The sequence below is a fragment of the Rhinopithecus roxellana genome, chromosome 7 (assembly GCF_007565055.1).
Source record: "Rhinopithecus roxellana isolate Shanxi Qingling chromosome 7, ASM756505v1, whole genome shotgun sequence".
In the NCBI taxonomy this organism is placed as follows: Eukaryota; Metazoa; Chordata; class Mammalia; order Primates; family Cercopithecidae; genus Rhinopithecus; species Rhinopithecus roxellana.
Window position 1 is genome coordinate 150850635 of NC_044555.1, and position 16298 is coordinate 150866932.

Here is a 16298-nt window from a genome sequence, read left to right on the forward strand (position 1 = left end):
GCATTTCATGGGACAGGCCAAGACCTCAGATGCTCCTCACAGATAAGAAATGGATCTCTGGGTTCCCTAGCTGGAAACTCTCTATCGCATTCAGGTGCATCTGCCATACAGGGCCATTCTCAGGATATGCTTTATTGCTATCAGGTGCATTTACCATATAGCCACCATAGTAATTATTAGGAAGCAATTATACTAATTTCTTGCTCTAAAAATTGGTATTAAAGGGGAAAGACTTAGGTCTTTACCTGGCTTTTTTGGAGGAACTCTAGTTCATACCCTTTAGATAGGGAAAAGCTCATTTTTATAAAAGAGTGACAGCTGGCTGGGCGCGGTGGCTCACACCTGTAATCCCAGAAATTTGGGAGGCCGAGGTGGGTGGATAACCTGTGGTCAGGAGTTCAAAACCAGCCTGGCCAACACAGTGAAATCCCGTCTCTACTAAAAATACAAAATTAGCTGGGCCTGGTGGCAGGTGCATGTAATCCCAGCTACTTGGGAGGCTGAGGCAGGAGAACTGCTTGAACCTGAGAGGCAGAGGTTGCAGTAAGCCGAGATCACGCCATTGCACTCCAGCATGGGCAACAAGAGCAAAACTCCATCTCAAAAAAACAAAAAAAAACAAAAAAAAAACCAAAAAAAAGTGACAGCTAATAAACACAGATTGATTGACAGAATTAGGAAATCATGGCTTTTCAATCCCCAATTAAACTATTAATTTACCATCAGTGGGTACACAAAAATAAAATAAAAAGTAATGTTGTTGTTGAGACAAGGTCTTGCTCTGCCACCCAGGCTGGAGTGCAGTGACACGATCTGATCATGGCTTACTGCAGCCTCTACCTCTCAGGCTCAAGCTAATCTCCTACCTCAGACCCCCAAGTAACTAAAAATACAAGTGTATGCCACCATGCCAAGCTTTTTTTTTTTTTTTTTTTGGGGAGAGATCTGGTCTCACCATATTCCCCGGGCTGTTCTCAAACTCCTATACTCAAGAAATCCTCCTGCTTCAGCCTCCCAAAGTGCTGGGATTACACAGGTGTGAGCCACCGCATCTGACCAAAATAAATTAAAAAATTAAAAAATATTAAATGACTGAGTCAGGAAACAATAATCAATGGATGCTAAAATCTTTAGGGAAGAGGTTGTTGGGAAACAGGATAGTCACATGGCATTAGAGTGACATCCAATAGCCTTTTTTTTTTGAAATGGAGTTTCGCTCTTGTTGCCCAGGCTGGAGTGCAATGGCACAATCTCAGCTCACTGCAACCGCCGCCTCCTGGGTTCAAGTAATTCTCCTGCCTCAGCCTCCTGAGTAGCTGGGATTACAGGCGTCTGCCACCACACCCAGCCAATTTTTGTATTTTTAGTAGAGATGAGGTTTCACCATGTTGGCCAGGCTGGTCTTGAACTTCTGACATCAGGTGATCCACCTGCCTCAGCCTCCCAGAGTGCTGGGATTACAGGCATGAGCCACTGCACCTGACCAACATCCCACAGATTTCTTATTAATTACAAAGAAGAAAATTATATGGAGAGTTCTGAGGGCCATCAACCTAACCATCACCTTTACTACAAGTGAGCAACTGAAATAATGTACCTCCTAATGGGATGCAACATGATGTACATACCAACACTTTAAGTTTTGGGGCTTTTTTTTTTTTTTTTTTTTTTTGAGACAGGATCTTGCTGTGTCACCCAGGCTGGAGTGCAGTGGCACCATCACGGTTCACTGCAGCCTCAACCTCCTGGGCTCAAGCAATCCTCCCACCTCAGCCTCCTAAATACCTGGGGCTACAGACATGCACCAGCACATCCAGCTAGCTGTTAAATTTTGGATTGTTTTGAGACAGGGTCTTGCTCTGTCATGCAGGCTGGAGTACAGTGGTGAAACCATGGCTCACTGCAGCCTCCACCTCCCAGGCTGAAGCAATCCTCCTGCCTCAACCTCCAAAAGTAGCTGGAACTACATGTGTGCACCACTGTGCCTGGCTAATTTTTTTTGTTTTTTGTGGAGATAGGGTTTTGCCATATTGCCCAGGTTGAAGAAAAAGATTTTAAAACTTTCCTTCATGACACTGTTTCTGAAAAAAAAAAAAAAAAGAAAAACTTTAAAAACTGATATAAAACCCTTTCACACAGAAAAAAAAAAAAAACGTATTTTGGTTCTCTATGTTACCAAGGCTGAGGCTGGTCTTGAACTCCTGGGCCTAAGTGATCCTCCTGCCTCCACCTGAGCCACTGCACACAGACCACTTAAGTATTCTTGTCAAAAATGTGTTTTTGTTTCTTTGTTTTTTTGAGACAGAGTTTCGCTCCTGTTGCCCAGGCTAGAGTGCAATGGCACAACCTCCGCCTCCGGGGTTCAAGTGATTCTCCTGCCTCAGCCTCCCGAGTAGCTGGGATTATAGGCATGTGCCACCACGCCCGGCTAACTTTGTATTTTCAGTAGAGATGGGGTTTCTCCATGTTGGTCAGGCTGATCTAAAACTCCCGATCTCAGGTGATCCACCTGCCTCAGCCTTCCAAAGTGCTGGGATTACAGACGTGAGCCACCGTGCCCGGCCGTCAAAAATGTTTTAATGTGAGTCTAATCAAGCCACTAGACCTAACTTCAAGTTTACAAGAAATTTAGGTCAAGAAAAAGTTAAACATGAACACAGGTAAACAAAACATCCTGGTTTACCCAGGACTGAGGAGTTTCTCAGGATGTAAGATCAGTGTTCGAACTAGAAGAGTCCTAGACAAATCAGGACCGTTGGTCACCTTAAAATCAGACAAATCCATAATGTGCAACAGACCTGGTCTCTAAAAAGTCAGTGCCTTGGGTAAAAAAAAAAAGTGAGAAGATCATTCTACATTGAGAGAGACTAAAGAGGCCAGACATGGAGGCTCATGCCTGTAATTCCAGTACTCTGGGAGGCCAAGGTGGGTGCATCACTTGAGGTCATGGGTTCAAGACCAGCCTAGCCAACATGGTGAAACCCCATCTCTACTAAAAATACAAAAATTAGCCGGGTGTGGTGGCACATACCTGTAATCCCAGCTACTCGGGAGGCTGAGGCAGGAAAATCACTTGAACTCAGGAGGTGGAGGTTGCAGTGAGCTGAGATTGTGCCACTGCACTCCAGCCTGGGCTGTAACAGAGCAAGACTGTCTCCCAAAAAAAAGAGAGATACTAAAGAGACACAGACACAACCACCAAATGTAACATGTGAATTGGCCATAAAAAACATTTTGGGGACAGTTGGGGCAACTGAATGTAAAGTAGTGCTACCCTGCCAGTCCACAGATGTAAATGAACAATGTCACTAAGTCAGTACACTGTTTAATTCAGGTGTCTTTTTTTTTTTTTTTTTTTTTGAAAAAGACTTTTTTGATAAAGAATGTGATACTCTGGCACTTTGGGAGGCCGAGACAGGCAGATAACTTTAGCTCAGTAGTTCAAGACCAGCCTGGCCAACATGGTGAAACCCCATCTCTACTAAAAATACAAAAAATAATTAGCCAGGCATGATGGCGCATGCCTATAATCCCAGCTACATGGGAGGCTGAGGCACGAGAATTGCTTGAGCCCAGGAGGCAGAGGTTGCAGTGAGCCAAGACTGCACCACTGCACTCCAGCCCGGGTGACAGAGCAAGACTCTCACTCAAAAAAAAAAAAAAAAGAAAGAAAAAGAAAAGAAAAAGAAGAAAAGAAAAAGGAGAAGGAAAGGAAAGGAAAGGAAAAAGGAAAAAGGAAAAGAAAAGGAAAAGGAAAGAAAAAAGAATGCAGGCCAGGTGCAGTGGCTCACGCCTGTAATCTCAGCACTTTGGGAGGCCAAGGTGGGTGGATCACCTGAGGTCAGGAGTTCAAGACCAGCCTGGCCAACATGGTGAAACCCCATCTCTACTAAAAATACAAAAATCAACCCGGTGTGGTAGCATGCACCTGTATTCCCAGCTTCTCAGGAGACTGAGGCAGGAGAAACGACTTGGACCCAGGAGGCAGAGGTTGCAGTGAGCTGAGATCGTGCTGCTGCACTCCAGCCTGGGTGACAGAGTGAGACTCCATCTCAAAAAAAAAAAAAAGAAAAAGAAAAAGAATGTGGTACTATGATATATACTTTGGTATAAACTCCTTATCTCCTTGTGAAACATCAGGCAGTCTCCAGATCACACCTCAAGAAGCACTGGACTACATTAGATGACATTAGTGAAGATTAGTGAGGTACTGCTAATTTTCTTAGTTGAACTCATATTATGGTTATGTAGAAAAATGTCCTTATGCTTAGAAGATAGATGTATAAGGTATACATGTATTTGTATACCTTATACAGATAGATGAAGTATCTCCATCTAAAGATGAAGAGTTGGCCGGGCGCGGTGGCTCATGCCTGTAATCCCAGCACTTTGGGAGGCCAAGCTGGGAGGATTGCTTGAGCCCAGGAGTTTGAGACCAGCCGGAGCAAGATGGTGAGATCTCATCACTACAGAAAAATTAAAAAATAGTCAGGCATGGTGGCAAACACGTGTAGTACCAGCTACTTGGGAGGCTGAGACAGGAGGATCCCTTGAGCCCAGGAGTTCAAGGTGGCAGTGAGCCATGATAGCGCTACTGCACTACAGCCTGGGTAACAAAGCAAGACCCTGTCTTAACAACAACAACAAAAATATATGACTCACTGAAGACTCAGATGATTTTTAGCATTTTTAAAGCAATAAAGTACACTTTAATTGAGGTACATACACTGGTTTTTTTAGATGTAATGATATCGCACACTTAATAGACTATAGTATAAGCAATGTTTATATGCACTGAGAAACCATAAAGTTCATGTTACTTGCTTTATTGAGATATTCACTATGTTGTGGCAATCTGGAACCAAACCCGCAATATCTCTGAGGGTATAACCATAAACAAGTAACAAAATTATGAGGAAGTTGATTTGCCAGAGCCAATCCTATATTTATTCATTAAATATTCCTTCAGGGAGGAATATTTAAGTTAAAAACAGAAAGGTGAGTAGAGTTAAGTCAGAAGAGTTAGGGAAAAGAATACTCCAAGCTGAAGAAACAGAATGTGAAAAGGACCAGAATGAAAGAACTTTCTGCTTTTCAGGGAAAGGAATCCAATATATCTAGAGAAATGGAGTTCTTCGGATTATGAAGTGGCCTTTAAGCTTCATCAATAATGTTGGACTTTATTTTAAAAGCAATAGGAAGTTGGCTGGGTGCAGTGGCTCACACCTGTAATCTCAGCATTTTGGGAGGCCGAGGTGGGTGGATCATTTGAGGTCAGCAGTTCGAGACCAGCCTGGTCAACAAGGTGAAACCCTGTCTCTACTAAAAATACAAAAAAAAAAAAAAAAAAAAAAAAAGAGCCAGGCATGATGACACACACCTGTTATCCCAGCTACTTGGGAGGTTGAGGCACGAGAATCGCTTGAACCCAGGAGGTGGAGGTTGCAGTGAGCTGAGATTGCACCACTGCACTCCAGCCTGGGTGACAGACTGAGACCCTGTCTCAAAATAACTAACTAAATAAAAGAAAAGCAACAGGAAGCCAATGACAGATTTTAAGTAATGGAGAAACATGAGATTTGCATTTTTTCTTAAGAGATAAGGTCTTGCTATATTGTCCAGGCTGGTCTTGAACTCCTGGGTTCAAGCAATCCTCCAGCCTCAGCCTCCACAGTAGCTGGTATTTCAGGTGTGTGCCATGGTGCTAGAATGAACTGGGGCAAGAGTGAATACAAGCAGCAACAGTTGGGAAGATGACTATTGCAGCAATAATCTGGAGACAGATGATGGAAGCCTGCAGGGATGGCGACTTCGTGAAAAATTGGATGGGGCAAACAGTACAGGAGAAGGACTCAGAAATCATTCCCAGGCTCTGGCTTGGGTGACTGAGTAAATTGTTATATTCATAAAGACTGAGAATAGAGGAGGAAGAACACGTTTAGGGGAAAGATGGAAAGCATTCAACATTAGATTATTGAGTTTGAAGAATCTAGAAGATATCCAAGAGGAAGTTACCTTATAGGTAGTTGGATACAGGAATGAAAAGGAACTCTGTTTTCTGGCTTAAGTGATTGATAGAGATGGTATTGCCATTTGCTGATATAGGGAATAAATGGAAAAAAATGCTTTTTTGAAAATTTCAGTTATAAAAATAATATAACTCATTGCATAAAATTAAAAAATAAGGAAATGAAAAAATTTATGCGATTACCATAAACCAACACTTTGGGAGGCTGAGGCAGGTGGATCACCTGAAGTCAAGAGTTTGAGACCAGTCTGACCAACATGGTGAAACCCCGTCTCTACTAAAAATACAAAAATTAGCTGGGCATGGCGGCAGGTGCCTATAATCCCAGCTACTCAGGAGGCTGAGGCAGAGGAATCACTTGAACCGGGAGGCGGAAGTTGCAGTGAGCTGAGATCACGCCATTGCACTCCATCCTGTGTGACAGAGTGAGGCTCCATCTCAAAAAATAAAAATAAAATAAATCTTTCTGGCTGCTCCTCCTTGGGCTAGATAATTCTTAGAGATAGCAAGGGTTCAGCTGGAAGATTTCTTTGATACACAAACTAACCAATTCAGAGCTATATTCCCTCTATCTGGCATGGACACCCCAAGAGACAACATTCCAGTGTCCTAATCACCCCATAGCCAGGCACCAGACAACTAGGGAGCACCCCTATACCTTATTCAAAGTAGCCAATCCTAAACTGTTCACTCTGCCCTGCATTGCCTTTCCCAAGGAAACTCAAGTAACGGCAGTGGCCTAAACCTTCCCCTCTTCTGTCTTCTGCCTCCTGCCTACCCTGGTGTCTTTCCCATGTAGCCCTATGTGGCATAATATGTCTCCTGTCTCTAGGACCTGTGAGCATAATAGACTTTGTTTTCCTGAGCCTCTCCTGTGTCTCCTCTTCTGGCTATACCTGACCTACCATCTAAAAAAAGAGTAGAAAACATTATATAGTAGCTTTAACAGTCATATTTTTCTAAGAAGGAGGCTTCTCTAGAATGTTTGATTAAGAAGAATTAAAAATACCAGTTAACCAGATATCACTTTGTGAATCAGACAACGCTTACTAAGTTACACATCCTTAGGCCTTTAGATTATCAAAACATAATCTAAATTGTTGGGCAAGTACCCAAGAACAATTCCAGAGTTGATGAAATCATGGACTAGAGAATGTTAAATATAGTCAGTTTTCAATATCCAGTTTATTATGCTATATTAGATTTTGGAGCTTTTGCCTCCACACTACACAGCACAGTTATAGGTATTCGGTCTCTTTGAAAATCTCCTTTCCCTTAGGGTCTCTCCAATAACCAATTCTTCCTCCATTGGTGAGAGTTAATTGGTGCTATTGCTCCTAGGGACAACTACATTTTCTTTTCTTTTTTTTGAGATGGTGTCTTGCTCTGTCACCCAGGCTGGAGTGCAGTGGCGTGATTTCGGCTCACTGCAACCTCCACCTCCCAGGTTCAAGCAATTATCCTGCCTCAGCCTCCCAAATAGCTGGGATTACAGGTGCCCACCACCAGTGATAACTACATTTTCAAGGGGCATTCGAGATGCCTTAAAACCAAGAAAACCCAAAAGAATTAATCTCATCTAATGATCACTCAGTCACCTGGTATTCACTTCATGGCTTACTCTGCTTTAAAAAACCTCGACTGTGTCTGGTTTTAATCCTTAACTACCTCATGAATCCAGAAGTCTTAGAAATATCTAAAAATTGTAGCATCTCTGAGCAAATGCACAGGCTCCAGTCAATGTAAAATTATTACCAGCTGCTAAAAAAAGGTCATTTGTCCACACCATAAGCAGAATCAAATGGAGGAGACAAGACTATAAACTAAAACCAAGGCTGACAGCAATAGGAAGAAACAGTACAGAACCACGAGTGGGGGGTGGTCAAACCCAAGCAAACGGGCATGATTGAAAGGGAATCTGAAAACTAAGGTTAAGTCTGCCTTGAGAGGGTGCGGTGGCTCACGCTTATAATCCCAGTACTTTGGGAGGCCAAGGTGGGTGGATCACTTGAGGTCAGGAGTTTGGGACCAGCCCGGCCAGCATGGTGAAACCCCGTCTCTACTAAAAATACAAAAATTAGCCAGGCATGGTGGCACGCACCTGTAATCCTAGCTACTGGGGAAGCTGAGGCACGAGAATCACTTGAACCCAGGAGGCGGAGGTTGCAGTGAGCCAAGATCATGCCACGACACTCAGCCTGGGCAAGAATGAGACTCCATCTGATAAAAAAAAAAAGTCTGCCTCAGACCAGAGGCCTACTACATTCTTCCTATTCACAAACCAAAGGTTGGTTTCCACCGTAATGCTCCCAGGGTCTGCAATGTAGCAATAAGCCAAACCTGAAAGTTTCTGAAACTTCAGCCTTAACAAATAGCCTGCAGTCTTCTAGGAGGCTGCTTATCGAGTGAAGAGGAGCACCAGCTCACAGTGTGGGGTGTGGGGGAACAAATCCACAGGGACAGCTTGCTGCAGGACAAAGGGCTCGCCTAAGAGCTTCTTAGCAGGGTCTGGACGACAGCACAGCCTGTAGAAACAGAACATAGCATCAGTTCCCAGGAATAAAAGGAAGAACCCACAGGAGTACAATTGCTTAAAATAGAGGCCCTTCCACTGTGTTCCCACAGGCCCCCTGTGTTTCTCTTATACAGCATTTATCTTATTGAATATAACTGTTTTTCTTCACCATCTACCTTACTGAAGTATAACCTTTTTAAGGGTAGAAATGAAGTAAACACTGCTTAATATTCATTTCTGTGTTCCCAGTATGTGACACAGAATAAGGGTTCAATACATATTTGGTTGGAGCTGAAGAGCCTGTATGTTTATAAGGCCTTAAGATACATAACCACCAAACTGTTCTAAAAAGGGTTGTACCACTTTACATCCAAACCAGCAAAGTAGAAGAGTATTTGTTTGCCTGGATAACATTCAATACAGTCATGCATCACTTAACAATGGGTGTACATTCTGAAAATTGCATCGTTAGGCAATTTCTTCATTGTGTGAACATAATAGAGCATACTTATACATATCTAGATGACAGAGCCTACTACACATCTAGACTATACGCTATAGCCTATTTCTCCTCAGCTACAAATCTGTACAGCATGTTACTGTACTGAATACTGTAGACAACTATAACACAGTGGTAAGTATTTATGTATCTAAACATTAAAAAGTACTGTAAAAATATAGTAGAAAAACTGGTCAACCTGGACAGCATTGTGAGACCCCATCTCTACAAAATTTTAATTTTAACTGATTTTAAAATTAGTTGGGTGTGGTAGTACATGCCTGTACTTCTAGCTACTCTGGGGGCTGAGGCCAGAGGATCACTTGAAACCAGGAATTCAATACCAGCCTGGGCAGCATAGCGAGACTCTGTCTTTACCAAAAAATAAAAAATAAATAAAGTAAGGTCCAGACATGCTGGCTCATGCCTGAAATCCCAGCACTTTGGAAGGCTGAGGTGAGAGGATTGCTTCAGCTCAGGAGTTCGAGACCAGCCGGGGCCACATGACAAAACCCTGTCTTTACAAAAAACACAAAAACTAGCTGGGCATGGTGGCTCGCACCTGTAGTGCCAGCTACTCAGGAGGCTGAGGCGGGAGGATGGCTTGAGCCCAGGAGATAGAGGTTGCAGTGAGCTGAGATCACACCACTGTACTCTAGCCTGGGACAAGATCGTCAATATCACTGTTTTGCACCTCCACATCTCGTCCCACTAGAAGGTCTTCAGGGGCAATAACATACATGGAGCTGTCATCTCCTGTGATAACAATGCCTTCTTCTGGAATACCTCCTGAAGGATCTGCCTGAGGCTGTTTTGCAGTTAACTTTAAAAAAATAAGTAGAAGGAGTATCTGCTAAAATAATAAAAGTACAGTATAGTAAGTATATAAACCAGTAACACAGTCATTTATTATCAAGTATTATGTACTATAGATAACTATACGTACTTAATTTTATAAGTGGTGATGCTGATGTAAACAGACCTACTGACAGCACAATAAATTTGTTTACACCAGCATGACCACAAACATGTAAGTAACCCATGTGCTAAACGTTACAACAGCTATGATGTCACTAGGCCATAGGAATTTTTCAGCTCCATTATAATTTTTTCTTTTTTTTTGAGATGGAGTCTTGCTCTATCACCCAGGCTGGAGTACAGTGGCACAATCTTGTCTCATTGCAACCTCCGCCTCCTGGATTCAAGCGATTCTCCTGCCTCAGTCTCCCAAATAGCTGGGATTACAGGCACACATGACCACCACACCCAGCTAATTTTTGTATTTTAGTAGAGATGGGGTTTCACCATGTTGGCCAGGCTGGTCTTAAACTCCTGACCTCAAGTGACCCGCCCACCTCAGCCTTCTGAAGTGCTGGGATTACAGGCGTGAGCCATCGTGCCCTGTCAGCTCCATTATAATCTTATGGGACCAACATCATATATGCAGTCCATTGTTGACTGAAATGTTATTATGTGACACAAGATCGTAGTTTAGATAGCATTGTCCCATTATAATCAAATACACAACAAAAATATTCCCTATCACATCTACAATGGAACATTTTCTTATCCAATATAATAAGCAAAAGGAAAAAATGAGTATTAGAAGGAGAGGGACAGAATTATTTTTATACATGGTGATCATATGGTCAGCTGCCACAACAATGTGAGAACCAACTAAAAAATGAATAAAACTAATAATAGAGTAAGGTAGCTGTACACCAGATTGGCAGTAACTAATTGGAAAATGTCATGAAGGCTGAGCGTGGTGGCTCACACCTGTAATCCTAACACTTTGGGAGGCCAAGGTGGGTGGATCACCTGAGGTCAGGAGTTCAAGACCAGCCTGGCCAACAAGGTGAAACCCTGTCTCTACTAAAAATACAAAAATTGGCTGGGCGTGGTGGCACATACCTGTAATCCCAGCTACTCAGGAGGCTGAGGCAGGAGAATCGCTTGAATCTGGGAGGCGGAGGCTGTAGTGAGCCGAGACCATGCCACTGCACTCCCGCAAATGAGACTACTTATTTAGTCTCAGCTACTTAGGAGGCTGAGATGGAAGGATTGCTTGAGCCCAGGAGGTCAAGGCTGCAGGGAACTGTGATTGCACCACTGCACTCCAGCCTGGGCAACAGAGCAAGACTCCATCCCCCCCACCTTCCCCCCTAAAAAAGCATCATGTAGAATAGTGCTTATAGTTTGCTTCTACTCGTTTGATTAAAGAGGAGAGATAGTATGTACACACATACGTGTGCACACACATGCACTCATGCTTGTAGTGTCACAGAATATCTCTGGTAGTCCACACAAGAAACTGCTCAGAGTGGTGACATCTGAAAGACTAGGGATCATGAGTAAGAAACTCATTTTACCCTATATTCTTTTGTATTATTTGAATTTTCTCTCTCTCTCTCTCTCTTTTTACTGTTTTAGAGATGGGGTCTCACTCTATCACCAAGGCTGGAGCGCAGTGGTACAATCAGAGCTCACTGCAGCCTTGAACTACTAGACTCAAGTGATCTTCCCAACTCTCCCTCCTGAGTAGCTGGGAATACACGCATGAGTCACTGTGTCTGGTGTATTTGAATTTTTTTCTACCATATGCACATACTGACTTTTTTTTTTAATTGAAACAGGATTTCCCTGTATTGCCCAGGCTGGAGTGAAGTTGAGTGATCACAGCTCACTGCATGCAGCCTTGAACCCCCGAGGCTCAAGCAATCCACCCACCTCAGCCTCCCAAGTAGCTGGAACTATAGGCATGTTACCACGCCTGGCTAATTTTTGTATTTTTAGTAGAGACAGGGTTTCACCATGTTGCCCAGGCTGGTTTCGAACTCCTGGGCTCAAGCGATCTGCCCACCTCCGCCTCCCAAAGTGCTGGGATTGCCAAATTGTACACTTTAAATGGGTGAAGTACGTGGGGGCAGTACTATAGCCTACAGCCTGTAGTCCCAGCTACTAGGAGGTTGACACGGGAGGACTGCTTGAGCCTAAAAGTTCAAGGCCAGCTTGAGCAACACAGCAAAACCTCATCTCTTTAGGAAAAAAAAAAAAAGTTGAATTGTATGATTGTATCTCATAAAGCTATTGTATCTCATAAAGTTGTATCTCAATAAAGCTATTATTTTTTAAAAATGCCTTAGAGATCTATTATCAGAACATAGACAACATCTGCATTTTTTATAGCAGTGTAGTGTTTTATCGAATGGATGTGGCATAGTTGATTTAACCAGTTCCCCACTAATGGACTTTGGGAGTATTTCAACTTTTCCTGTTAAATATTGCAATGACTAACTTTGTATATATGTCATTTTATGTGTGTGAGTGTATCTATAGGATAAAACCTCAGGAATGGAATTACCATGTGAAAGGGTATATATACATTTGTCATTTTAATCTATATTACTAAATTTCCCTCCATAGGGATAGTACCAATTTACATAGGGTTAGTACTCAATTTACACAACTCATTTTTTTAGAATTATTTTCCCTTATTATTACCAATAGTGCATTATCAAGCTTTTGTACTTTTGTCAATCTGAGGTATAAAAAGAAGTATCTCAGGGTACTTCTAATTTGCATTTCTATCATTATGAGAGAGACAGCATCCTCTCATATTTTGTAAATACCTTTATAATACTGCCTTTTCATATCCTCGGTTCATTTTTCTATTGGCTGCTAGAGTATAGTGGTGCAGTCTCGGCTTACCAATTTCTAGGAGTTTCTTAGATTAAGGAAAAAAGTCTTTGTGATGTGAACTGCAAATTTTATTCCAGTTTGTATGCTGTCTCCTGTCTTTGCTTACAGTGCTTTTCATCATGCATAAATTAATGATTTTTTTTCAATAGTCTTATTAATTTGCATACCATGCCGGGCACAGTGGCTCACGCCTGTAATCCCAACACTTTGGGAGGCCAAGGCGGGTGGGTCACGAGGTCAAAAGTTCAAGACCAGCCTGGCCAACATGGTGAAACCCTGTCTCTACTAAGAATACAAAAATTAGCCAGGTGTGTGGCACATGCCTGTAATTCCAGCTACTCAGGAGGCTGAGGTAGGAGAGTTGCTTGAATCCGAGAGTCAGAGGTTGCAGTGAGCCAAGATCACGCCACTGCACTCCAGCCTGGGCAACAGAGCAAGACTCCGTCTCGGGGGGAAAAAAAATTTCTTCCTATAGTTATGCTCTCTTTCTCATTTAAGACTATATTTTTGTGTTTTGCCCCTTAATATTGTTGATTAGGCTTATTTATTTAATTTTTTTCTTCCAATAACACCTTCTTGCTTTCTCATCAAATCTACAGGCTTTTTTTGTTTTATAAGTCGTTAATTTATGGATTTTTAAAATCATTATTGAGTTCTTCCTTCAGTTTCCTTTGGGTTTATTGTTCTTTTTCTAGCTCATGACTTGAAAGTTCAAATCACTTAGTTTTTTATACATTGACATATAATGATTATATAATTTTTAATTCTCATTTGTTTTATTCAAACATATAATCTGTACTTTATACCTGTCTATGTTGCTTCAATGTTACAAATAAATTATATTACTTATAGTAAAAAGTGAGAGAGAAAAAGATTACAAAATGTAAAGATTTCAAAAATCAAAATAGCTGACCAGGGTCAGAACTAGAGTGAAGTGAAAGGCACTTGCATCTGGTGAAAAATTTAATAGGGTGCCAAAAAACTCAGTAATCGAATGTTTTGATGCGATATTTTAGAATATCAAATCGGAAAACAGCAGCCTACAGGCTAGCCACTTGCTTTTATAAGGTTTATTGGAACCGAAGCCAGAATTCAGGTAAGGCAGTGAGGCGGGGTTCAACAAGTAGAAGGGCAGATCCCACCTTTCCCACCTTTTAAAAAAAAAAATGTAATATTTTGTTCATCATGAATTATGTTGGATGAATTTTGATATTTGAAAATATTGGGCCAGACATGGTGGCTTACGCCTGTTATCTCAGCACTTTGGGAGGCCAAGGCAGGAGGATCACATGAGCACAGGAGCTCAAGACCAGCCTGGGCAACATAGTGAGATTTCGTCTCTATTAAAAAAATCAAAAAATTTAGCCAGACACTTTGGTAGGCCGACGCAGGAGGATCACTTGCACCCAGGAGTTTGAGACAAGCCTGGGCAACATAGTGAGACCTTGTCTCTACAAAAAAAATTAAAAATTAGCCAGGTGTGGTAGTGTGCACCTGTAGTCTCAGCTACTTGGGAGGCTGAGGCAGGAGGATCTCATGAGCCCAGGAGGTCAAGACTTCAGTGAGTCATGACTATACCACTGTGCTCAACCTGGGTGACAGAGTGAGACTCTGTCTCAAAAGAAAAGAAAATATTGCATTAAAAATTTAGCCATTAAAAAAAGCTGTAGTGGAATAGAAATAAACAAACAAAAAATATCTTGATTGCTGAGATTTTTAACATTTTTTTTTTTTTTTTTTTTGAGATGGAGTCTCTCTCTGTTGCCCAGGCTGGAGTGCAATGGCACGATCTTGGCTCACTGCAACCTCTGCCTCCCAGGTTCAAGCAATTCTCCTGTCTCAACCTCCCAAGTGGCTGGGATGACAGGCGCACAAACCATGCCTGGCTAATTTTCTGTATTTTTATAGTAGACATGGGGTTTCACTGCATTGCCCAGGCTAGTCTTGAACTCCTGAGCTCAGGCAATCCACCCACCTCGGCCTCCCAAAGTGCTAGGATTACAGGCGTGAGCCACCACACCCAGCTGACACATTCTTAAATTTTGCACCCAAACTAGGTACTTGACTTGCCTCATTCCTGACCCAGCCCTGTAATTGAGTATTGAAGGTGGTATTTTTTTTGTTTCTGTTTCTTTACACTTCTCATGACTTGAAAGCTCAAATCACTTTCCAACTGTGTGCACGATAAGCATGAATGACTTTGATAATCAGAACAAAAAATTTTAAACAGAAGTCATGACTTACTCAATGACATTCCTAGTGGATTCACCATGGAGCTTGCAGGAAACAAAAACTAGCGTGCGGATGGCCCTGCAGTTTCGAATGGCTTGAATCACCTTGTAATCTGAAGGAAGAAACACCTTGCTATTAGTATAATTAACTACTATGGTCTCTGTTATCACAAACCTCCCACTGACCAGAACTCAGGATTGATTAGAAATAGAGGGGAAACAGGTTCAGAGCCAGCCCACTGGGAGTACCCGTAGCATGGTGTGGAAAAGAAGAACCAAAGTTGGTGGATAATACTGGGAACATCAAAATAGCTGTTCATCCTTACGCAGTCCGGCACGGGCTGGATTCACCACAGCAACAATTGACTGTCCATCTTCCTTTGACTTTAGTAGCCCTGGCAAAATCTTCTCTGCTCGACCAGTGTGAAATTCAGAGTTGGTGATGCCTATGGAAGACAGGCCCACATGACATAACTCAAGCCCAGCAGTGGGGGAAAGCTTCAGCTTCACAGAAATGCACAGGAGCCAAGGGCTCTGCCATCTTCCCTTTGGATCTAGCATCACTCCAAGTAACAAGGAAAGAAGTGTTTTTGGACAGACCCGCTTCATTTTTTCCAAAGTACTTTCCCTTGGAATATCTCAGTAAGCCTTTCAGCTTGAGCAACTAGTGTTTACACTTTTTTTTTTCTCTTGAGATGGAGTCTCGCTCTGTTGCCCAGACTGGAGTGCAGTGGCGCGATCTCGGCACACTACAACCTCCACCTCCCGGGTTCAAGCAATTCTCTGCCTCACCCTCCCGAGTAGCTTGGATTATAGGCACCTGCCACCATGACCGGCTAATTTTTGTATTTTTTAGTAGAGACAGGGTTTTACCATCTTGGCCAGGCTGGTCTTGAACTCCTGACCTTGTGATCCACCCTCCTCAGCCTCCCAAAGTGCTGGAATTACAGGTGTAAGCCACCATGCCTGCTATTTTACAACTTTACAACTCACATAGCATGTAAAGACCTATACTAAGATGAGAATCTTGACTTTTGCTCAAGTGCTCTTCCTGCTATATCAGACATTTTCACCAAATGCCTCAGGAGCATTCTGGAGGTGAAGTAGTGGGAGCAAGATGATCTATTTTCTATATGGCAGTTTTACAGAAGACTGTGTTTGAAGAAAAGGTTTTCTTGCTGAAAATATAGGTTTGAAACCTATTGTATTATGCTATAAGGCCTCATGAGTCTAATGTCAAGGAGATTCTTCTATTCTGTCCAAAGTTTTGCAACTTTTCTTCCTATCAGCTAGACATGTACCTTCCCTTAGGCTCCTCTTCTG

At 42.4% G+C, this 16298-nt stretch overlaps 1 protein-coding gene across 3 annotated transcripts in view; it reads right to left on the reverse strand.

The window, feature by feature from the left end:
• Nucleotides 1–7192: 7192 nt before the first annotated feature.
• The window catches only part of TRMT2B (tRNA methyltransferase 2 homolog B), a 41423-nt gene continuing 32317 nt past the window's right edge, over nucleotides 7193–16298 (reverse strand). For 2 of the 3 annotated variants that reach the window (XM_010388464.2, XM_030934442.1), the window contains exons 11-13: nucleotides 15302–15421; nucleotides 14989–15088; nucleotides 7193–8553 (exon numbers count right to left, since the gene is read on the reverse strand). In XM_010388464.2, coding sequence (XP_010386766.1) covers nucleotides 8427–8553; nucleotides 14989–15088; nucleotides 15302–15421 — 347 coding nt within the window. In that variant the 3' untranslated portion in view covers nucleotides 7193–8426. The remainder of the gene's footprint in view (nucleotides 8554–14988; nucleotides 15089–15301; nucleotides 15422–16298) is intronic. The other variant, XR_004058403.1, reaches the window with a different exon arrangement.